We start from the raw sequence: 15,023 nt of genomic DNA on the forward strand, positions 1-15,023 counted from the left end.
CCCATGCTGAGGCTTCATTAAGGCCTTCTGCAGTCTCTTATGCCTTCACACACTTGTGTCTGACATGAAAGTGGCCGTAACGTCATCGGAAGATGAAAGTCTGATGATCAAAGCAGGCAGCAATGTTGAAATGAGCATTGTGAGATGGCAGAGCTGGTATTACAGTAATTGGCTGTGTGGCCTACTTAGTGAGAGCAGTGATACATGCAAGTGCAATGTTTGTTTGCCTCTTTCATGTTGGAAATCACAGAGTCTGTTCTGGGAAGTGAAACAGGACCTCACCTGTAGGAGTGAGCACTGTGTGATCCCGAGGCTCCTGCCTCCTCTCCTGGGCAAGGAAGAGCCTCTTGCATTGCCCACAGTTCAGTAAAGACAAGACATGGCACAGTGAAGGAGGTTGGTATTTCCCAGGAAGGGGCAAAGCCAAGGAGAAGTCAGATCCCTGCTGTGGAAGGAGGTTGGGTTTAAGCCAGCTGTGCCTGAGCTCGCTGCTCCTCCGTGGCCTGAGGGCTCTGAGCAGTTTTTGTCCTGTGCAAGCAGTGTCGTGTTTGGAGAACAGGAATATCCTCTTCCCAGGGAACATCAGCCCATGGATGTTTAAATGCAGTTGGACCTGCAGAGGGAGGTGCAGCTGACCCCTGGAAGTCACTGGACACTGAAGCTGCCTTGTTTCACCAGAAGGGTGGTGCCATGAGGCTGGGGACCGAGCTCAGAGCCGCCAGGGGAGGGTGGCTGGGAGACCTGGCGCTGGGAGGTGGCTCTGGCAGGTTCTCCCTTGGCTCCTGTCTCCACCAAGTGGAGGCTGTGACCATCACTGGTCCCAGTGTGTCCCCAGCAGTGTCTGCAGGGATCTGGAAGCTGGGGCAGATCTCTGTGTGGGCCTGCTGGGGACACTGGGGAGTCCTTCTGCTCCCAGCGCCCAGGACTGATACTGACCTTACCTGGCATCCCCAAAGCTTGGAGTCCTTTTCTCTCTGTGCCCTCACCCAAACCCGTGAGACCTGCTTGGAGCAAGTGCAGAACTGAAAATTCACTCCTGTTCTTGCTGATCCTCTTTCTGAGCCTTCCCAGTGGTTGTGCCTGAGCTCCAGAAGAGTTCCATGGGACAGGAGCAGCAGAACCAGGCCTGGCCATGGCACTGCTGAGGCCTGATGTCTTCCCTGTCCCTGTCCCTGTCCCTGTCCCTGTCCCTGTCCCTGTCCCTGTCCCTGTCCCTGTCCCTGTCCCTGTGTCTCAGGGAATTTCTGGAGAACAAGAATGTTCCAGATCTCCTGCTGCTTTATCTTCATCTCCAAGTGGATGTTCTTTGTGTATCAGAGGAGGCAAAATTCAGCACAGCCCTGGGCAAGTGCAACATCATGGTTGGCTTTGATCTTCCTCCACAGTCCTTGCTGAGGAAGGGAAGATTTTCCCATCTACCCTGGTGTTGCCTTTATCACTGTTTTGCATTTCACACCTTCTGGGTTTGATTGATCTGCAATCAATCCCACCCTGTTCTGATCCCTGAGTATCCTGTCCTCACTGAGATGGATGGGCCTGTGGCACACCCGATAATATTGTCATAAAGAATGTCCAACCACTGTTCTCAACCACATCTTCTCTGTCTCAATCCATCTTTCTTGCCTGTAAGAGCCCTGTATGATTTTGGGAGCACAGCATGGGGGAGTACGTGTGAAAAAGCAGGAAATGTGTGTGGGAAGGCAGGTCAAGGCTAATTCTCTGTGTTTAGGGGCTATTAATTGTACATTTCATTCTATAATGAGAATGAAGGGATGAATAATAAAATCTCTGGCAATAGGATGTGCCTGAGCCAGTTTGAAATGGTGACTCCATGTCCGTGTGGGAGGTTGGGCAGTAATTACTGAAGGATTGTTCTCAGTTCCTCTGCTCCCCTCGTCCCTGTCCTCCCAGGAGCTCCACACTTCCACCTCCAGCTGCACCACCCTGGTTCCTCTGTGAGCTCCACAACCTGTGTCAGAACCCACTGCAGGTGTTGGTTCTCTAACACTGTGATTCAGACTTTGTCCTGATGAACTTTATGATGTTCCAAGCAATGGGATTTTTTTCTCTATCACTGCTGCACGATCTAATGATCATCCATAAGTTCAGCCTATTTTTTATTTTATTTTCTTACTTCTGCCTAAAATGTTTTCAAACACCTTTGGCTGCTCCTAATGTTTACATGACTCTAAATATGTCACAGTGGTTTCTATTTCTGGGTAGTCTGAGCCATTATATATTTAGTTCTGATTTCTGAACAAACTGAACCAGCAATTATTTTACCTTTGTTTTTCGTGTAGGAGTGTATTAATAACCAGTATGAAAAAATAGGGGTCCATAAAGAGTGGTGCTAAAGGAGCTCCACTGGCTTATTCCCACATCCTTGTCTGGTGGTCTCACAAGCCCTTTGCCTTTTGCCACCACAGTGCCTGTCAATGTTGTTTTACACTTTGAGGTGTCCAGTTTCCTTTTCTTAAAGGGTTTTAAATATTTGTTTAGATTGTTTTCTCCCACAAATTCCCAGCTTTTCTTTCCCAGATGAAAACTATTTCTTAACCTGTTTCTGAGCACAGTGGTCCCCCTCTGCCTTTCCCCCTCCATTAGGCTTTGACTGTCATCCCCAGTCGTTGTATCTGTCCATAACATGGTAGTGTCTCTAAATATCCTCATCCTCCAGATGATCCCTTTGATCAGCACTGTGTATGTTCAATAAAGCCTCTGAATACCAGGGAATGTCAGGTTGCTTGAAGGGATAAAAGAGAGGATGCGATGGAGGGTGGAGATAGCTCCAAATTAAAAATGTCAGGGAATCATAGAATCGTTTAGGTTGGGAAAGATCTTGAAGGTCATCAAGTCAAACTTAATTCAGCAGTGCCAGGTCCAGCAGTGACCCATGTCCCCAAGTGGCACAGGAGAATAGGGCTTTGTGTGAATGGACTGGTGTTGGCAAAATGCCTGCAGTCAGAACTGCTGGAGCTGTGGCCTGCTGGCAACCAGGGCAAGTTCTGTGCTCTTCTTCAGGGGTCCAGTGTGTTTATGAGCATTACTGTTGTTTGTGATGATTAAGGTTATTTTCATTACTAACAATTCATTTTATTGCTTTTGTCTGGTTCAATTTTAATTACTTATCATGTATGGCAGACACACATTAATATGCTTCTTTTAAATAACCTGCATAAACCAGAGTAGGTTGAATTAGGTGCTGGTGATGACAGAAGGAGCACTTGGCACTGAGGATTCATGTTCTCCTCTCTTTCCCCCTTCAGGGAGTGTTTGAAGAGGAGCCCACGGAGCCCGAAAGCCGAGGGCTCCGACTCGGTGACATCTCAGTCCTCCCCCAGTGAAGAGGCTGGAATGATGACTGAGGTGAAAGTGAAGACAGAGGTACCAGATGACTACATCGAGGAGGTGATCTGGCAGGATGACACCAAAGATTCCAAGAAGAACATCAAGGATGGCCCGGGGGATGTGCCTGCGGAGATCTGCGTGGTCATCGGCGGCGTGCGCAACCAGCAGACGCTCGGTAAGGCACGAGGCACCGTTCCCTCAGGGCTGTGGGGACAGGATGAGACTCTGGAGAGCTGTGCCTGGACACTCAGCTCTCCTGGAGGGCCCAGAGCCAGGGTGAACATCAGCCTTGGGGTCCTGGCTCAGGATTATTGACCTTCTGTTGTCTGTTTGCATCTAGTTTCCCCTAAAGGCTCAGCCAAGATGGGAAAGAAAAAGCTCTTTATCTTCTTCTGGCATGTTCAGGGACTTGCCCATCAGTCACCTGCAGCACCTGGTGAGCCCAGGGCTGGGGGTGTGTTTGACACAGATGAGGAACTTGCAGAAGAAAGCCTGAGAAACAGCTGAGATGTTTTGAGGAAAGTTGTTCTGAGGAATGTGGATGCTTTCTGCAAATGAGTCTGGGCTCAAAAGCAGGTTTTACAGGTTGCTGTTTGTTTTCCTGATCACTCCTCAGCTGTGGGAGTACTTCTGACTCTGGGCTGCCTGTGGTGTGCCCTGTTCAAAACAGTGCTTCCTGTCCCCACCCCATCTCCTGCTGGGATGAGAAGAAGCTTTTTCTTTTTTCTGTGAACATCAAACTGTCCTCTCCTCCTGCTCCAGGGAAGGAGGCTTCCTGTGGGAACCTGTCAAGGCACCACTCCTGCACTGCCTCTGTTGTCCCTGGCCTGGAGCAGGTCCCTGCAGTGTCTCAGATCCAAAGGCACTTGCTAATAAAAAGAAGGAAGGGCAGTTGGACCAGGTTTCCTTTAAGGGACTCAGGAAGAAGCTGATTTGAGCTGCCCAGCATTGCTACTGGGGTTGGTTTGTCCTGCAGGGGGAGAGAAAAGAGGAATTGAGGTTGGATTTTCTCCTGGGTTTTGTTGATCATTGTCCACACTGCTGGAAAGAAACCTAGGACATGTCCTTAGCTAGTGATTGTCTCAGAAGCATCGTTGTTCTTCCTGTCCTTTCCACCACAGGACAGCCACTAAGGGTGGGAGGTCAGTGCTGTCTGTGCAGGTCTAGGGAAAGCCTAAGAAGTCAAACTATTTCTGACATGAAGATTTTACAATTTGGAAGAAATACTCTGTATTTTCAGAGTTTTTGTGCCTCTGCAGCTCTTGATCATTAGATGGGCAAAGCTGAAAAGCATCCCTGGTGTCCTGGGAGGGAGAGCTGGAGCTGTGACTGATGGGCAGCAGTGGCAGCTTCTCCAGCCACAGCCACCAGCCCTTGGTGAAAGTTCCCAGGGTGGGTGTTTGCCCCACAGGACCCCCTTCTCCCCACAGCTCCTCTGCTCTGCAGTTGGTGTCCTCTGGCACTGGTGGTTCCCAGCTGTGCAGTGGGGACGGGGCTTTTGCTCTTGGCTGATTTGGGTGGGCTGGAGGGGCCCATGAGGAGCAGCTGAGGGCACTGGGATTGTTCAGCTGGAGCAGACTGAGGGCAGAGCTCCCCGGGGGCTGCAGCTCCTCCCGAGGGGCAGCTCCGCTCTCTGCTCTGGGACAGGGACAGCAGGCAGGGAACGGCTGGAGCTGGGCCAGGCCAGGCTCAGGCTGCACATCAGGGCAAGGTTCTTCCCCCAGAGGCTGCTGGCACTGCCCAGGCTCCCCAGGGAATGGGCACGGCCCCGAGGCTGCCAGAGCTCCAGGGATGCCCAGGCTGGGATGTTGGGGGGTCTGGGCAGGGCTGGGAGCTGGGCTGGGTGATCCTGAGGGTCCCTTCAGTTCGGGTTATTCCATGGTTCTGTGATTCTGTTGTCCCTGTAGAGAGTGTTGGGAACAGCCTGGTGTGAGTGGGACACTCACAGTGTGTGGGCAGTGTGGGGAGAGGGACAGACTCATTGACCACGAGTGGTGGTTGAAAGCTGTACAAACTGGAGAGCTTGTCTGGAAGGGCCTTTTCCAGTGAAACACACATTGTATCAGTCATTGTAAAGCCTGGGCTTCTTTAAAGGCAGTTTTTTCTGGAGGTGATGTGGCTGGTGCAAATTCCTTTGTGAACAGAGCCCTGGAAGTGCCCCTGTCTGCCATGACCCTCATTTTTGGGGAGGGGGCTCTGAATAACAAAATAACAAGTCCTGTGTGGCCATCAGGTCCTGTGCTCTGTGGTGCCCTGAGAGCTGCTCCTTGTGTTTGCTGAGCTCTGGCACCTGCTCCCCTCTGTCCTCCCATGGAAATCACACCCTGTGCCCATCTCTGCACACACCAGGGTACCTCACACCAGGAATGTGCCTCTTCTGTCCCTACTCCACTGGCCATTCCAGCTGTCCCACTGGCCATTCCAGCTGTCCCACTGGCCATTCCAGCTGTCCCACTGGCCATCTCAGCTCCTCACTGGCCATTCCAGCTGCTGCACTGGAACAGCCTGAAAGTGTGACCTGCTGATGCTGCTGGTGCCTCCTGCCTCCAGAGCAAAGGCTTTGTGACTCTGCTGCTGCTCCCCAGCACTTCCAGGAGCTTTCCTTGCCCTGGGATCTGGGACTTGCCCTGAGTCTGGACTAATCACTTCCTCTGTGCAGCCAGACAAGGATTTGGTAGGATTTTATTCACCTTCAGTAGGGAAGCTGAGACTGGAGGTGTTGAAAATGGTTATTTTTATAGCAGTTCCTGATGAAGTGGTGAATCAGGAGTGAATGAACTCTGTGTGGAGTTGCCAACCCCCAGCCTGTCTCCTTTCAGGGGGTGCTGGGGACAGTTTGTTAAACGGGGGATGTGTCTGAGCCAGGACCACTCTGCTGAAGGCTCAGGGCACACGTGGCTCCAAGTGACAACTTCCCTGCAGGGCTCAGCCTTGGGACTCAGCTGAAATACACATTACAAGATTTATGTCTCTTTTCTGAGTCACACATCTGCTCTATTTGTATTTTTAGTTGTTACTTGGAGCAATTTATAACAGGGATTCCCAGCTCAGTTGCTGCTATTCCCTGGCAGTATTTACATCAAACCAGGCTTTGTGTCTTTGCCTCCTGTTTGCCTGCACCACGTCCTGTCTCTCCCAGCACTTGGGTCTATTCCAGACTGTGCCTCCATCCATGTGGAGCATCCCAAACCCTGTGGGGGTGGAAGGGGCTGTACTGGGTGGGATGGTTGGGGACAGTGGCCACAGTCCCCCAGCCAAAGAGCTGTTTGTGGGTTTGGACCATTTTCCTTTCAGTTGCTTTTCCACAAAAGAAATTTAAATTTCCAGTCCTGTGGGTTCCCTCTCTGGCATCCCAAGCAGAGGGAGGTTGGCTCTCACCTGGCTTCTGTCAGCTGCAGCTGCTGTGGATCCCCTGCTCACCCCAGAGCACCCCAGGTGTCCCAGCCCTGGGCACAGCTCAGAGGTGCCACATTTCCTGCTCTTCTTTCTTCTGGCAAGAGTCACACGCTGACCTGAGGCCAGGGTCACTTGAGGAGGCACAGCACATGGACACTCCTCAGGGCAGGGAAGTCAGGACAGAGGTACACAAGTCCCACCATGGAGCTGTTTGGAGAGGAGAGGAAAAGCAGTTGTGTTGTAATTTGGGAGAAAGAGGGGGAGACTGTCAGATGTGGATTGTTTCCTCCTGTTGGGAATAGCACCAGGTCAGGATTTGTGTCCTGGAGGACTGAGTTATCTGTGAGCTGATCAGAAGTTTGATACAAGACTCCTTAAGCTCTCAGTCTGCTCTCCCAATCTGGTGCTTTACAAGGAACATTTTGGAGAGGACTTTTCAAGTAATGCATTAAATCAGAAATGTTTCTGAGACAGAGTGAAGAGAGAATCCTGCTGCTGGGAGCCTCTCTGTCCATCTCCCATGCACACACTGGGTTCATGCTGAGGTTTCAGTTGCTGAGCTGCTCAGCATATGAAATTCAAGAGCACTTTGGATTCTCCCTGGTGAGGTAAAATAGTACTGCAGAAGCCTTAAGAAATTCTGTGAGACCTCTGACATCTTGTCAGGAAGCCACAGGGACAGATGGGTCTTGGAAATTTTTAATAGGCTTCAGCCATCATTATTCCTTGGAAATGCATCCACTTTAAGGGCTTTTTTCTGATTTCTTTTTGCACAATTTAGATGGAAAAGCAGTGGAACGTGGCTCTCCCGTTGGATATACACGAAATCGATATTCAGGGACCTGGATTTTTGACCATGCATTGAGATACACGTCCGGTATGTGATGGAAGGGTGTGAAAGTCTAACCAGGGCTCAGGGAGCAAAGGAAGCTCTGCAGTTCCAGCTGCGAGGCTCAGGAAAAGCCCAGCCCAACTGAGTGCACCAACTAACCCCAAACCTTCCCCATCTCCCCTCCTGCTACCACCAGCTGTGACCTGCATGACACCCTGAGTGGGCAGTGACCTCGCTGCTGGTGGCCAAGGCCACGTGGGCACGTTCTCTGCAAGGCCTGAACGCACAGCCATGTCCTTCATCCACCTTTCCTCCACTCTAACAGCACATTTGTTGGGGCAAGGCACCCCTCCTTTCTCTAAGGTTTAGAGGGGCTGTGGTGAGCACACAGCTGTGGCTCTGCCTCAGGTGTGTAACACACCTCCCTCCCTCCCTCCCTCCCCAACCCCCTGCGCTCCTGGGGCGCTGCTCTTCCCCCGTGGGCAGGGGGTGACTGCAGGTGTCCCCTCCAACCTTCCCTGGGTTGCACTTGAGACCTGGCAGCTGAGGACACCTGCACAAGAGCCCTGCCTGGGACACGTGGTCCCTGTCCTGCCTCAGCTCCTGCCCTGGTGTCCAGCACAGCCCCCATGAGGGCTGCAGCTTCTGCTGGGGTTCACAGTGCAGGAGGAAGGCACTGCACACTTACCTGGACAGCTGACCTTGCAGAACTTCTGCACAGCCAGTGCATTTATGTGCCATAGGCTGTCTCCAGAAGAAGTAGGAAATACAATAAAAATGGGGAAAAAGTTCAGCCAAGAGCCCCTCACTGTGTTTAACCTGTTTGTACCAACTCACAGAATGACAGAATGCTCTGGGCTGGAAGAGACCTGTTGTGGGCAAGACACCTCCCACTGTCCCAGGGTGATCCCAGCCCTGTCCAGCCTGGCCTTGGGCACTGCCAGGGATCCAGGGGCAGCCCCAGCTGCTCTGGGCACCCTGTGCCAGGGCCTGCCCACCCTGCCAGGGAACAATTCCTGCCCAAGATCCCATCCAGCCCTGCCCTCTGGCACTGGGAGCCATTCCCTGTGTCCTGTCCCTCCATCCCTTGTCCCCAGTCCCTCTCCAGCTCTCCTGGAGCCCCTTCAGGCACTGGCAGGGGCTCTGAGCTCTCCTGGAGCCTTCTCCTCTCCAGGTGAACTCTCCCAGGCTGGCTCCAGGGCAGAGGGGCTCCAGCCCTGTGATTAATTCAGTGGCCTCCTCTGGACACATTCCAACTCTTCCCAGTGCTCCATGTGCAGCCAGCTCTGTTGGGATGTGGGTGGGCATCAGTCACATCGTGCTGCTGCTTCAGCTGAACTCCAGCTGTGCTCAAGGCTCCTGTTTGCAGGGCCCAGGGGTGGTGAGTGCTCTCCTCTGCTGCTTTGGGGCTCCAGCTCCAAGAGTTTTCAGAAAGGAATTTTGGAGGTTGGTGGTGAAAATAATCAGTCCTTGAGCGTGGGGATGAGGGCTGGCAAGCGCTGCTGACCTGCTGATAGCCCAGGTTTCACTGAGGCAGCTTGTGTGCAGTGAGCACAGGTGGTGACTGTCCCACAGATGTGTATCCATATAAAATACAGTGAGCTGTGATAATAAAAATGCTCTGGAGCAGATCAGACACAGCCAAGTGCCTGTGCTATCAGAATATGTGAGGATTTTTTCAGCTGGCTACTCTGGTGTATCAGACTGTGGCGAATGGCCTCGTTCAGCATCAGTGACAAAGGAGCTCCCCAGCTCAGGAAACGGCCCCAAGTAGAGCTGTCAGTGATGGGCAGGGAATTCAGGGCTCTGACACTCTGGAGGGCAGCGTTTTCTTCCCAAGCTGTAAGAATGGGACATGGGGAGGGGAGAAAGGACTGTGGGCATAGTGTGTTCAGACAGCACCCTGGGCTTGTCCCTGGCAAGAGCTCACTTTGAGTAGCTCCAGGTGAGTATTGCTGTAAAATGCTGCTTGGGAATGTTTGTCTGGATGTGTGTCAATGGTTTTGTTCTCATTTGTGGCTCCTCCCTGAGTTTTGCTGTGTGGCATGGTCAGGAAAAGATTATTTCAAGGTTGTATGAGGAAAGGTGCATGGAAATTAAATTTTGCATTCATACCAAATTAATTCAGCCCTTTTTTCTCCCACCTCCTCTTCAGTCAAGTGATGCTCTCACCTTCCCAAAGAGCACCAAGGGGATTCCTTGTTGTTCCACAGCTCTGGTGGGCACTTAAGAAATGCAGTGCATTCTGCAAATAAGAGCCTGGAAAGTGAATTTATAGTCTGTGCAACAAAGTGAAGTAAGAAAAAAAGAGATTGAATCAACTCAAGTAACAAATCTAAGGAAATTTCTGTCTGCCTGTTCAATAACAGAAAAGTCTAAATTCATGGCATAACTTCATCATTACAAATGGTTCTCCCAGCTCTGTTCCTCTGGTTTCATTTCAAATGACTGCTTGCAGATGTGTGTTTTCTGGAATTAGAGACACAAATCGAGAGGAGAGACTACTGTGGTCATGTGCTTTTCCTTAAAAAGGGCAAAAGTTCTGTTTGTATCTATTTGGTTTCCACTGGGTAGATATTTACCAAATCTCTGTGGGTTTCTTGGGAAATTTGTACATTGTGCATTTCTTGAGAAATTTTGAAAACTCCTGGCCTCGAGATAACATATTGCCTTCTTTTTTCAGTTGAAAAGGATTTTTTCCCAGCTACTAGGAACTTACTGAAAAGTAATTCAAGGTTATTTCTGTCCATAGGAAACATTAGTCATTATTATAAAATTATAAGTCAGGCTATTTTGAGAGTGGCCCTTTCACGTTAGCAAAGTTAAAAAGATACGCTGAAAATGTAAGTTCAGGGTAATGTGCCAAGGAACCTTAAATAAGGCTGAAAGAAAGAATAGTGTCTGGGATAGTGATTTCCTGCATTTATCTCCATGAACTTTCCAAAAATTACTTTGCTGCCAAGTGCACCCTTTTGCCCGCAGTTTGTGGACCAGTGTGCAGGGAGGCTGTTTTTCCTGACCTCTCATGGTGATGTGTGCTTCTCTCTCTTGTTTTTCAGGGTCTTACGAGTGTGGAATATGTGGGAAGAAATACAAGTATTACAACTGTTTCCAGACCCATGTGCGAGCACACAGAGGTATCTCAGTCCTGCTGGAATCTGGGGAATCCTGGGATCACACAGGTTCAGGCCAGGCTCAGGATGCACATCAGGGCAAGGTTCTTCCCCCAGAGGCTGCTGGCACTGCCCAGGCTCCCCAGGGAATGGGCACGGCCCTGAGGCTGCCAGAGCTCCAGGGATGCCCAGGCTGGGATGTTGGGGGGTCTTGCAGGACCAGGAGTTGCACAGCTGGATGATCCTGGAGGGTCCCTTCCAGGATATTCTGATTTTATGTCTGTTTTCAGGAAGGTCATGAAGGTTGCTCTGCTGCTTCCCTGGTCATGAGTATTTCTTCTCTGGGGTGTCCCATTGAGAGAGGCCCAGTGAGAAACTTTGGGGCTGTCTCAGCTTTGTGGCTCTTTACTCCAGCAATATTTCTCCCCAGGTCAGGAGCAGCTCCTGTGTTCAGTTCACTGTGTGCAGCAGGAGCTCAGAGTTCTGCCTGGCAGGTCCCGGTGCCAGCAGTGTGGTGGCATCTCCCTGAGCTGCTCTGCACTCCTGCCCAGCTGTTCCATCCATCCCTGAGAAGTCATCCTGGCAGGATATAAATCAGATATGGGCATTGTGACTGGTGTATTTTTATGCTCAAATCAAAATGCTCCTTGAGCTGCCCCTGTGCCCCTGCTGTCAGCTGAGGTCACTTCCCAAATGCACTGTGTGCATGAAAGGTCTCCTGCTTGGAGTGGCTTGATCTGAGTTTTCTGTAAGACTGAACAATCCAATGTTGCTTAATTGCAGAAATGTGAAAGTTTGAGGTGGTTTATTCAATCAGTAGTTTGCAGGATCTGGAGCTCTGAAATACCAGAACAGCAGGGACTGGAAACCAGCTCCTCCTGAGCCCTTCTTTGGGTTTGTTTCCTGTCCTCTGAGGTGAGCACTGGAGTCACTGTGCTGTGACTGAGAGCACTCAGCATCTGCTGAGCTCCCCAGGTGTAACCAGTGGCTGAAAATCCAGAAATAATGAAGGCTAATATTAAGTTTTAAATGCTCAAACTCTCAGAAGTCAGCACATGCACAGCTGAGAAGTGAACATGCATCCTTAACTGCTCAGAGTTTGTCACAGTCTCATAACACGTCCTTAACTGCATGGTTGCATATTCCTTGTGTGCTGTTTAATACCACAGAACTGCTTCTGGACCTCTGGATACACAGAATTGTTTTTCCATGCTACTATTTCTTTTCTAAATACCAGCAAAATTCCTTGAAGTGCTTTAAATGTAGCTTAAAGTAGCTTCACCCTGCAGCTTACAGGGGCCTCTAGCCGTCCTTGCTTCGACCTGAGTTATTTCTGAGCTGCTTTTTGCATCCAGGGCAGAGGGAAGGCCTGTCACCCTCTGCTCGTGCAGCCAATCCATCCTTATCCACTGCTTGTTTTGCCCTGTGCAGAACTGAATGTCTTCTCATCCTTTGAGCTGTTCAGTTCCACATGAAGAGTTTCGCCCTGGCAACATCACATTTTTCTTTGCAATGAGCATTTTTTGGAGAAATTTTCTGGATTTTTTTATAGCTGCACCTGCCTCCACTGCAGCTCTCTGTGGCAGACAACCTGTGTTGGAGGTGACCCGTGTTCTTGAGGCTGATTTCTTTTCTTGTCTGCCTTCAGGAGCAGGGGAGTTTATATTATAAAACAGGGCATTTTCTTAGTTTATGGAGCCTTCCCTGCGGTGCTGAGCGTTGTCTGGAGAATTTCAGGGAGCGAGTGTTCTGGCAGTTTGCAGAAGGGCTGAGGCAGCTCTCTTCAGGACGTGCTGCCTTGCAGGGACAAGTTCCCATTCTGCTTTCCCCGAAAGCCGAGATCCAGGCACGGAAATATCTTGGCACGGAAATCCCCATGTAAGGGTTCTGTAAAGAACCAGAAACGTAGGTAAGAAATTTCCCCACTACGTTTCGTCGAAGAAGAAGAAAGGAAAAGGTTGTGTTCCTTCCCCTTTGCAAAACTCACAAATAAAATAAAAAAGAAACCCAACAAAAAGTTATGTTGTGGAGTTGAAAGGCTCCTTTGTGAGCTGCTGTGCAGCCCTGCAGGATCCCAGCTCCTTCCTCCTGCTGGAGCAGAGGGGCTGTGCATTCCTGGTGCCGATGGAAGGCTCTGTCCCAAACGTTGCCGCTTCGCCTACACGCAACCCAGGGCTTCAAAATGTTTTGCTTACGGTGCTTTTATTTTAGCTGTGTGGGGTTTTTCAGGTCATTAAAAGGTTTGGATTGCCTTCAGGAGTTAGTCAGCTAGAAAGTTCTGCTTTGTACAGTTGGGTCGTGTTTAAGCAACATGAGCAGCAAAGCATCTGCATGTTTTGAGTCAGGAAAATTATTTCACTTTCAGAGAACTCCAAAAAAAAAGGCTGAAATTGCTTTATTAGACTTTCAAACAGCAAATTTATAAACTTCTGGGCTGAGGCCAAGCAAGGGAGATTTGTACCCAAAGGAGAATTCTTCCAAAAGCAAAGGGAGAAAACAGCGAGGCTCGAGTTTAACCCTCGCAGGATATATCGCCTGTAGCGCAAGAATTGGTGGAAGTTCTCTGTTTCCAGATAAGCTTTTCTGGGCTGACTGATGATTTTGCTCAAGCTGTTTTTCATTATTATATATTTACATTACAAGTTGTTGCATTGCCTCCCTCCAGACCCATCAGCTCTCCCTGTCCTCCCCACAGGGCTGTGCCAGCCAAGGGCTGAGCTGCCCTCACCAGAACAGATCCTGGATGCTCTGAGTGGGCTTGGACTCTTCAGGCCAAGTTTCGAGTTTCACCAGTTGTTAAAAAACTTCTCAAAGCTTTTCAAGTTTCAGATGAATGTTTTCCAAGAATGGGTTCTGCTCAATTCAAAAAATATGAAAAGGAAGATGACTCATTCAAATGGTGAATATGGAAAAATGTTTTTTTCCAAAGTGCACATTTTTTGGAGTCTGAGTTAAAGTGATTCTGTCACTGAAAGGATTTTGAGGTGAGGAGTAGAAAACTAATTAGGGAATAACCATCCCTGAGGAGAGATGGTGTCCCTGAGCTGTAGAAAGTTTGGGTTCATTTGTTTTTTTACTGAAAACATCAGATGATTTTGGGGAGGTACTTTGCCCTCTGCCCTGCATCCCAAGATCCATTTTTCCAGTCTGTAACAGATACTCACATGAGATGCAGGAAGTTTCTTGGGACACAGGAGTTAACTGGCCCATTTTCCAGCTTCCCTGCCCACCTCCCTATTCTGACTGACTTTTGCAACTTTCTCAGAAATTTGTCTTTTGTTTCACAACTGTAATTACTTGGTCTGACCTCAAAGGTGATACAGAGTGGGCCGTAAGGGGATTTTTAGTTCGTAATTTTTTTTTAATTCATGAATACTTTAGTCTGTCTTGTGACTAAGAGTAACAACATTTCTTGAAACAGTTCAGAAATGGCTGTTCCTCAAATTTGGTGTGTTGCCTGAGTCTTGCCAAATTTGTCTAAAGTACTTTTTAAAGCTATTTAAATAGTGCATATCTTTTATGGTTTGTTTATGCCATTGCTTGTGAACACCAGGACAGCATTTTGCATAAATCTATTGTGCCATCGCTTCTTTTCCTTGAATGATGGGTGGGATTTAAACAAGTAGGAGCTGTGGAAAAATCCTGAGCTTTGCTGTCGAGGTTTTGCACCTGATACTGAGGGTTTCTGATCTGGCCCCTGAGTTTATGAAGTTGTGCCAAATTAATACCATTACCTAGAAAAATGATCTAATCAGGCAGGTTAATCAAGTAGAAATGTACAAATTCACAAACCTACAATCATTTATTTTTATTATTTTTAAGAAATAAGGAAATTAAATGCAAACAGTGCTCATTACTTAAAGCTGAAAATTTTAAATTCAAAATTGCTGTGCCATTCTGCAGCTGTGGTTTCCAGTGCAGTGCAAGCATCATTCCAAAAGACATATGGAATATTTTGCAACACAGTTACGTTATTAGATAATGTGACATACAGTATATGTGATTTAGGATGAATATGGAACACTTCAAACTGGTTTGGAAATCATAATTTTTTATGATCCTTGACTTGTAACTTTGGGGTTTGTTTTCCAGCTCACAGCTTTGCCTGTTGTATTCATTTAGGGCTTGAACATGGTCTCTGTTCTGTGCTTCTTGCAGTCCCACACATGATAGTGGAGGGAGCTTATTATTCTCTCTTCTTTTCACATCTGCCTTCAGTAAGACCAGGATGGAATCACCCTGGGATATTCTTGTGGCCCATCTCTTGTGGAGGCTTTGCCATCACTGCCTGTGGAGGGCAGGGTGTGCTGTTCACTGCTCGCTTTCCTGGCTTC

At 49.0% G+C, this 15,023-nt stretch overlaps 1 protein-coding gene across 19 annotated transcripts in view; it reads left to right on the forward strand.

Moving 5' to 3' along the window:
- Positions 1-15,023, forward strand: part of ZNF618 (zinc finger protein 618) — a 117,800-nt gene that overhangs the window by 59,495 nt on the left and 43,282 nt on the right. For 14 of the 19 annotated variants that reach the window (XM_088065724.1, XM_088065728.1, XM_088065736.1 and 11 more), the window contains exons 3-5: positions 3,267-3,523; positions 7,526-7,621; positions 10,636-10,713. In XM_088065724.1, coding sequence (XP_087921850.1) covers positions 3,267-3,523; positions 7,526-7,621; positions 10,636-10,713 — 431 coding nt within the window. The remainder of the gene's footprint in view (positions 1-3,266; positions 3,524-7,525; positions 7,622-10,635; positions 10,714-15,023) is intronic. The other 5 variants (XM_088065732.1, XM_088065738.1, XM_088065737.1 and 2 more) reach the window with 1 other exon arrangement.

This window comes from Pseudopodoces humilis, chromosome 22, assembly GCF_049639895.1.
Source record: "Pseudopodoces humilis isolate 2021_Gansu_Grassland_sample_001 chromosome 22, ASM4963989v1, whole genome shotgun sequence".
Classification (NCBI taxonomy): domain Eukaryota; kingdom Metazoa; phylum Chordata; class Aves; order Passeriformes; family Paridae; genus Pseudopodoces; species Pseudopodoces humilis.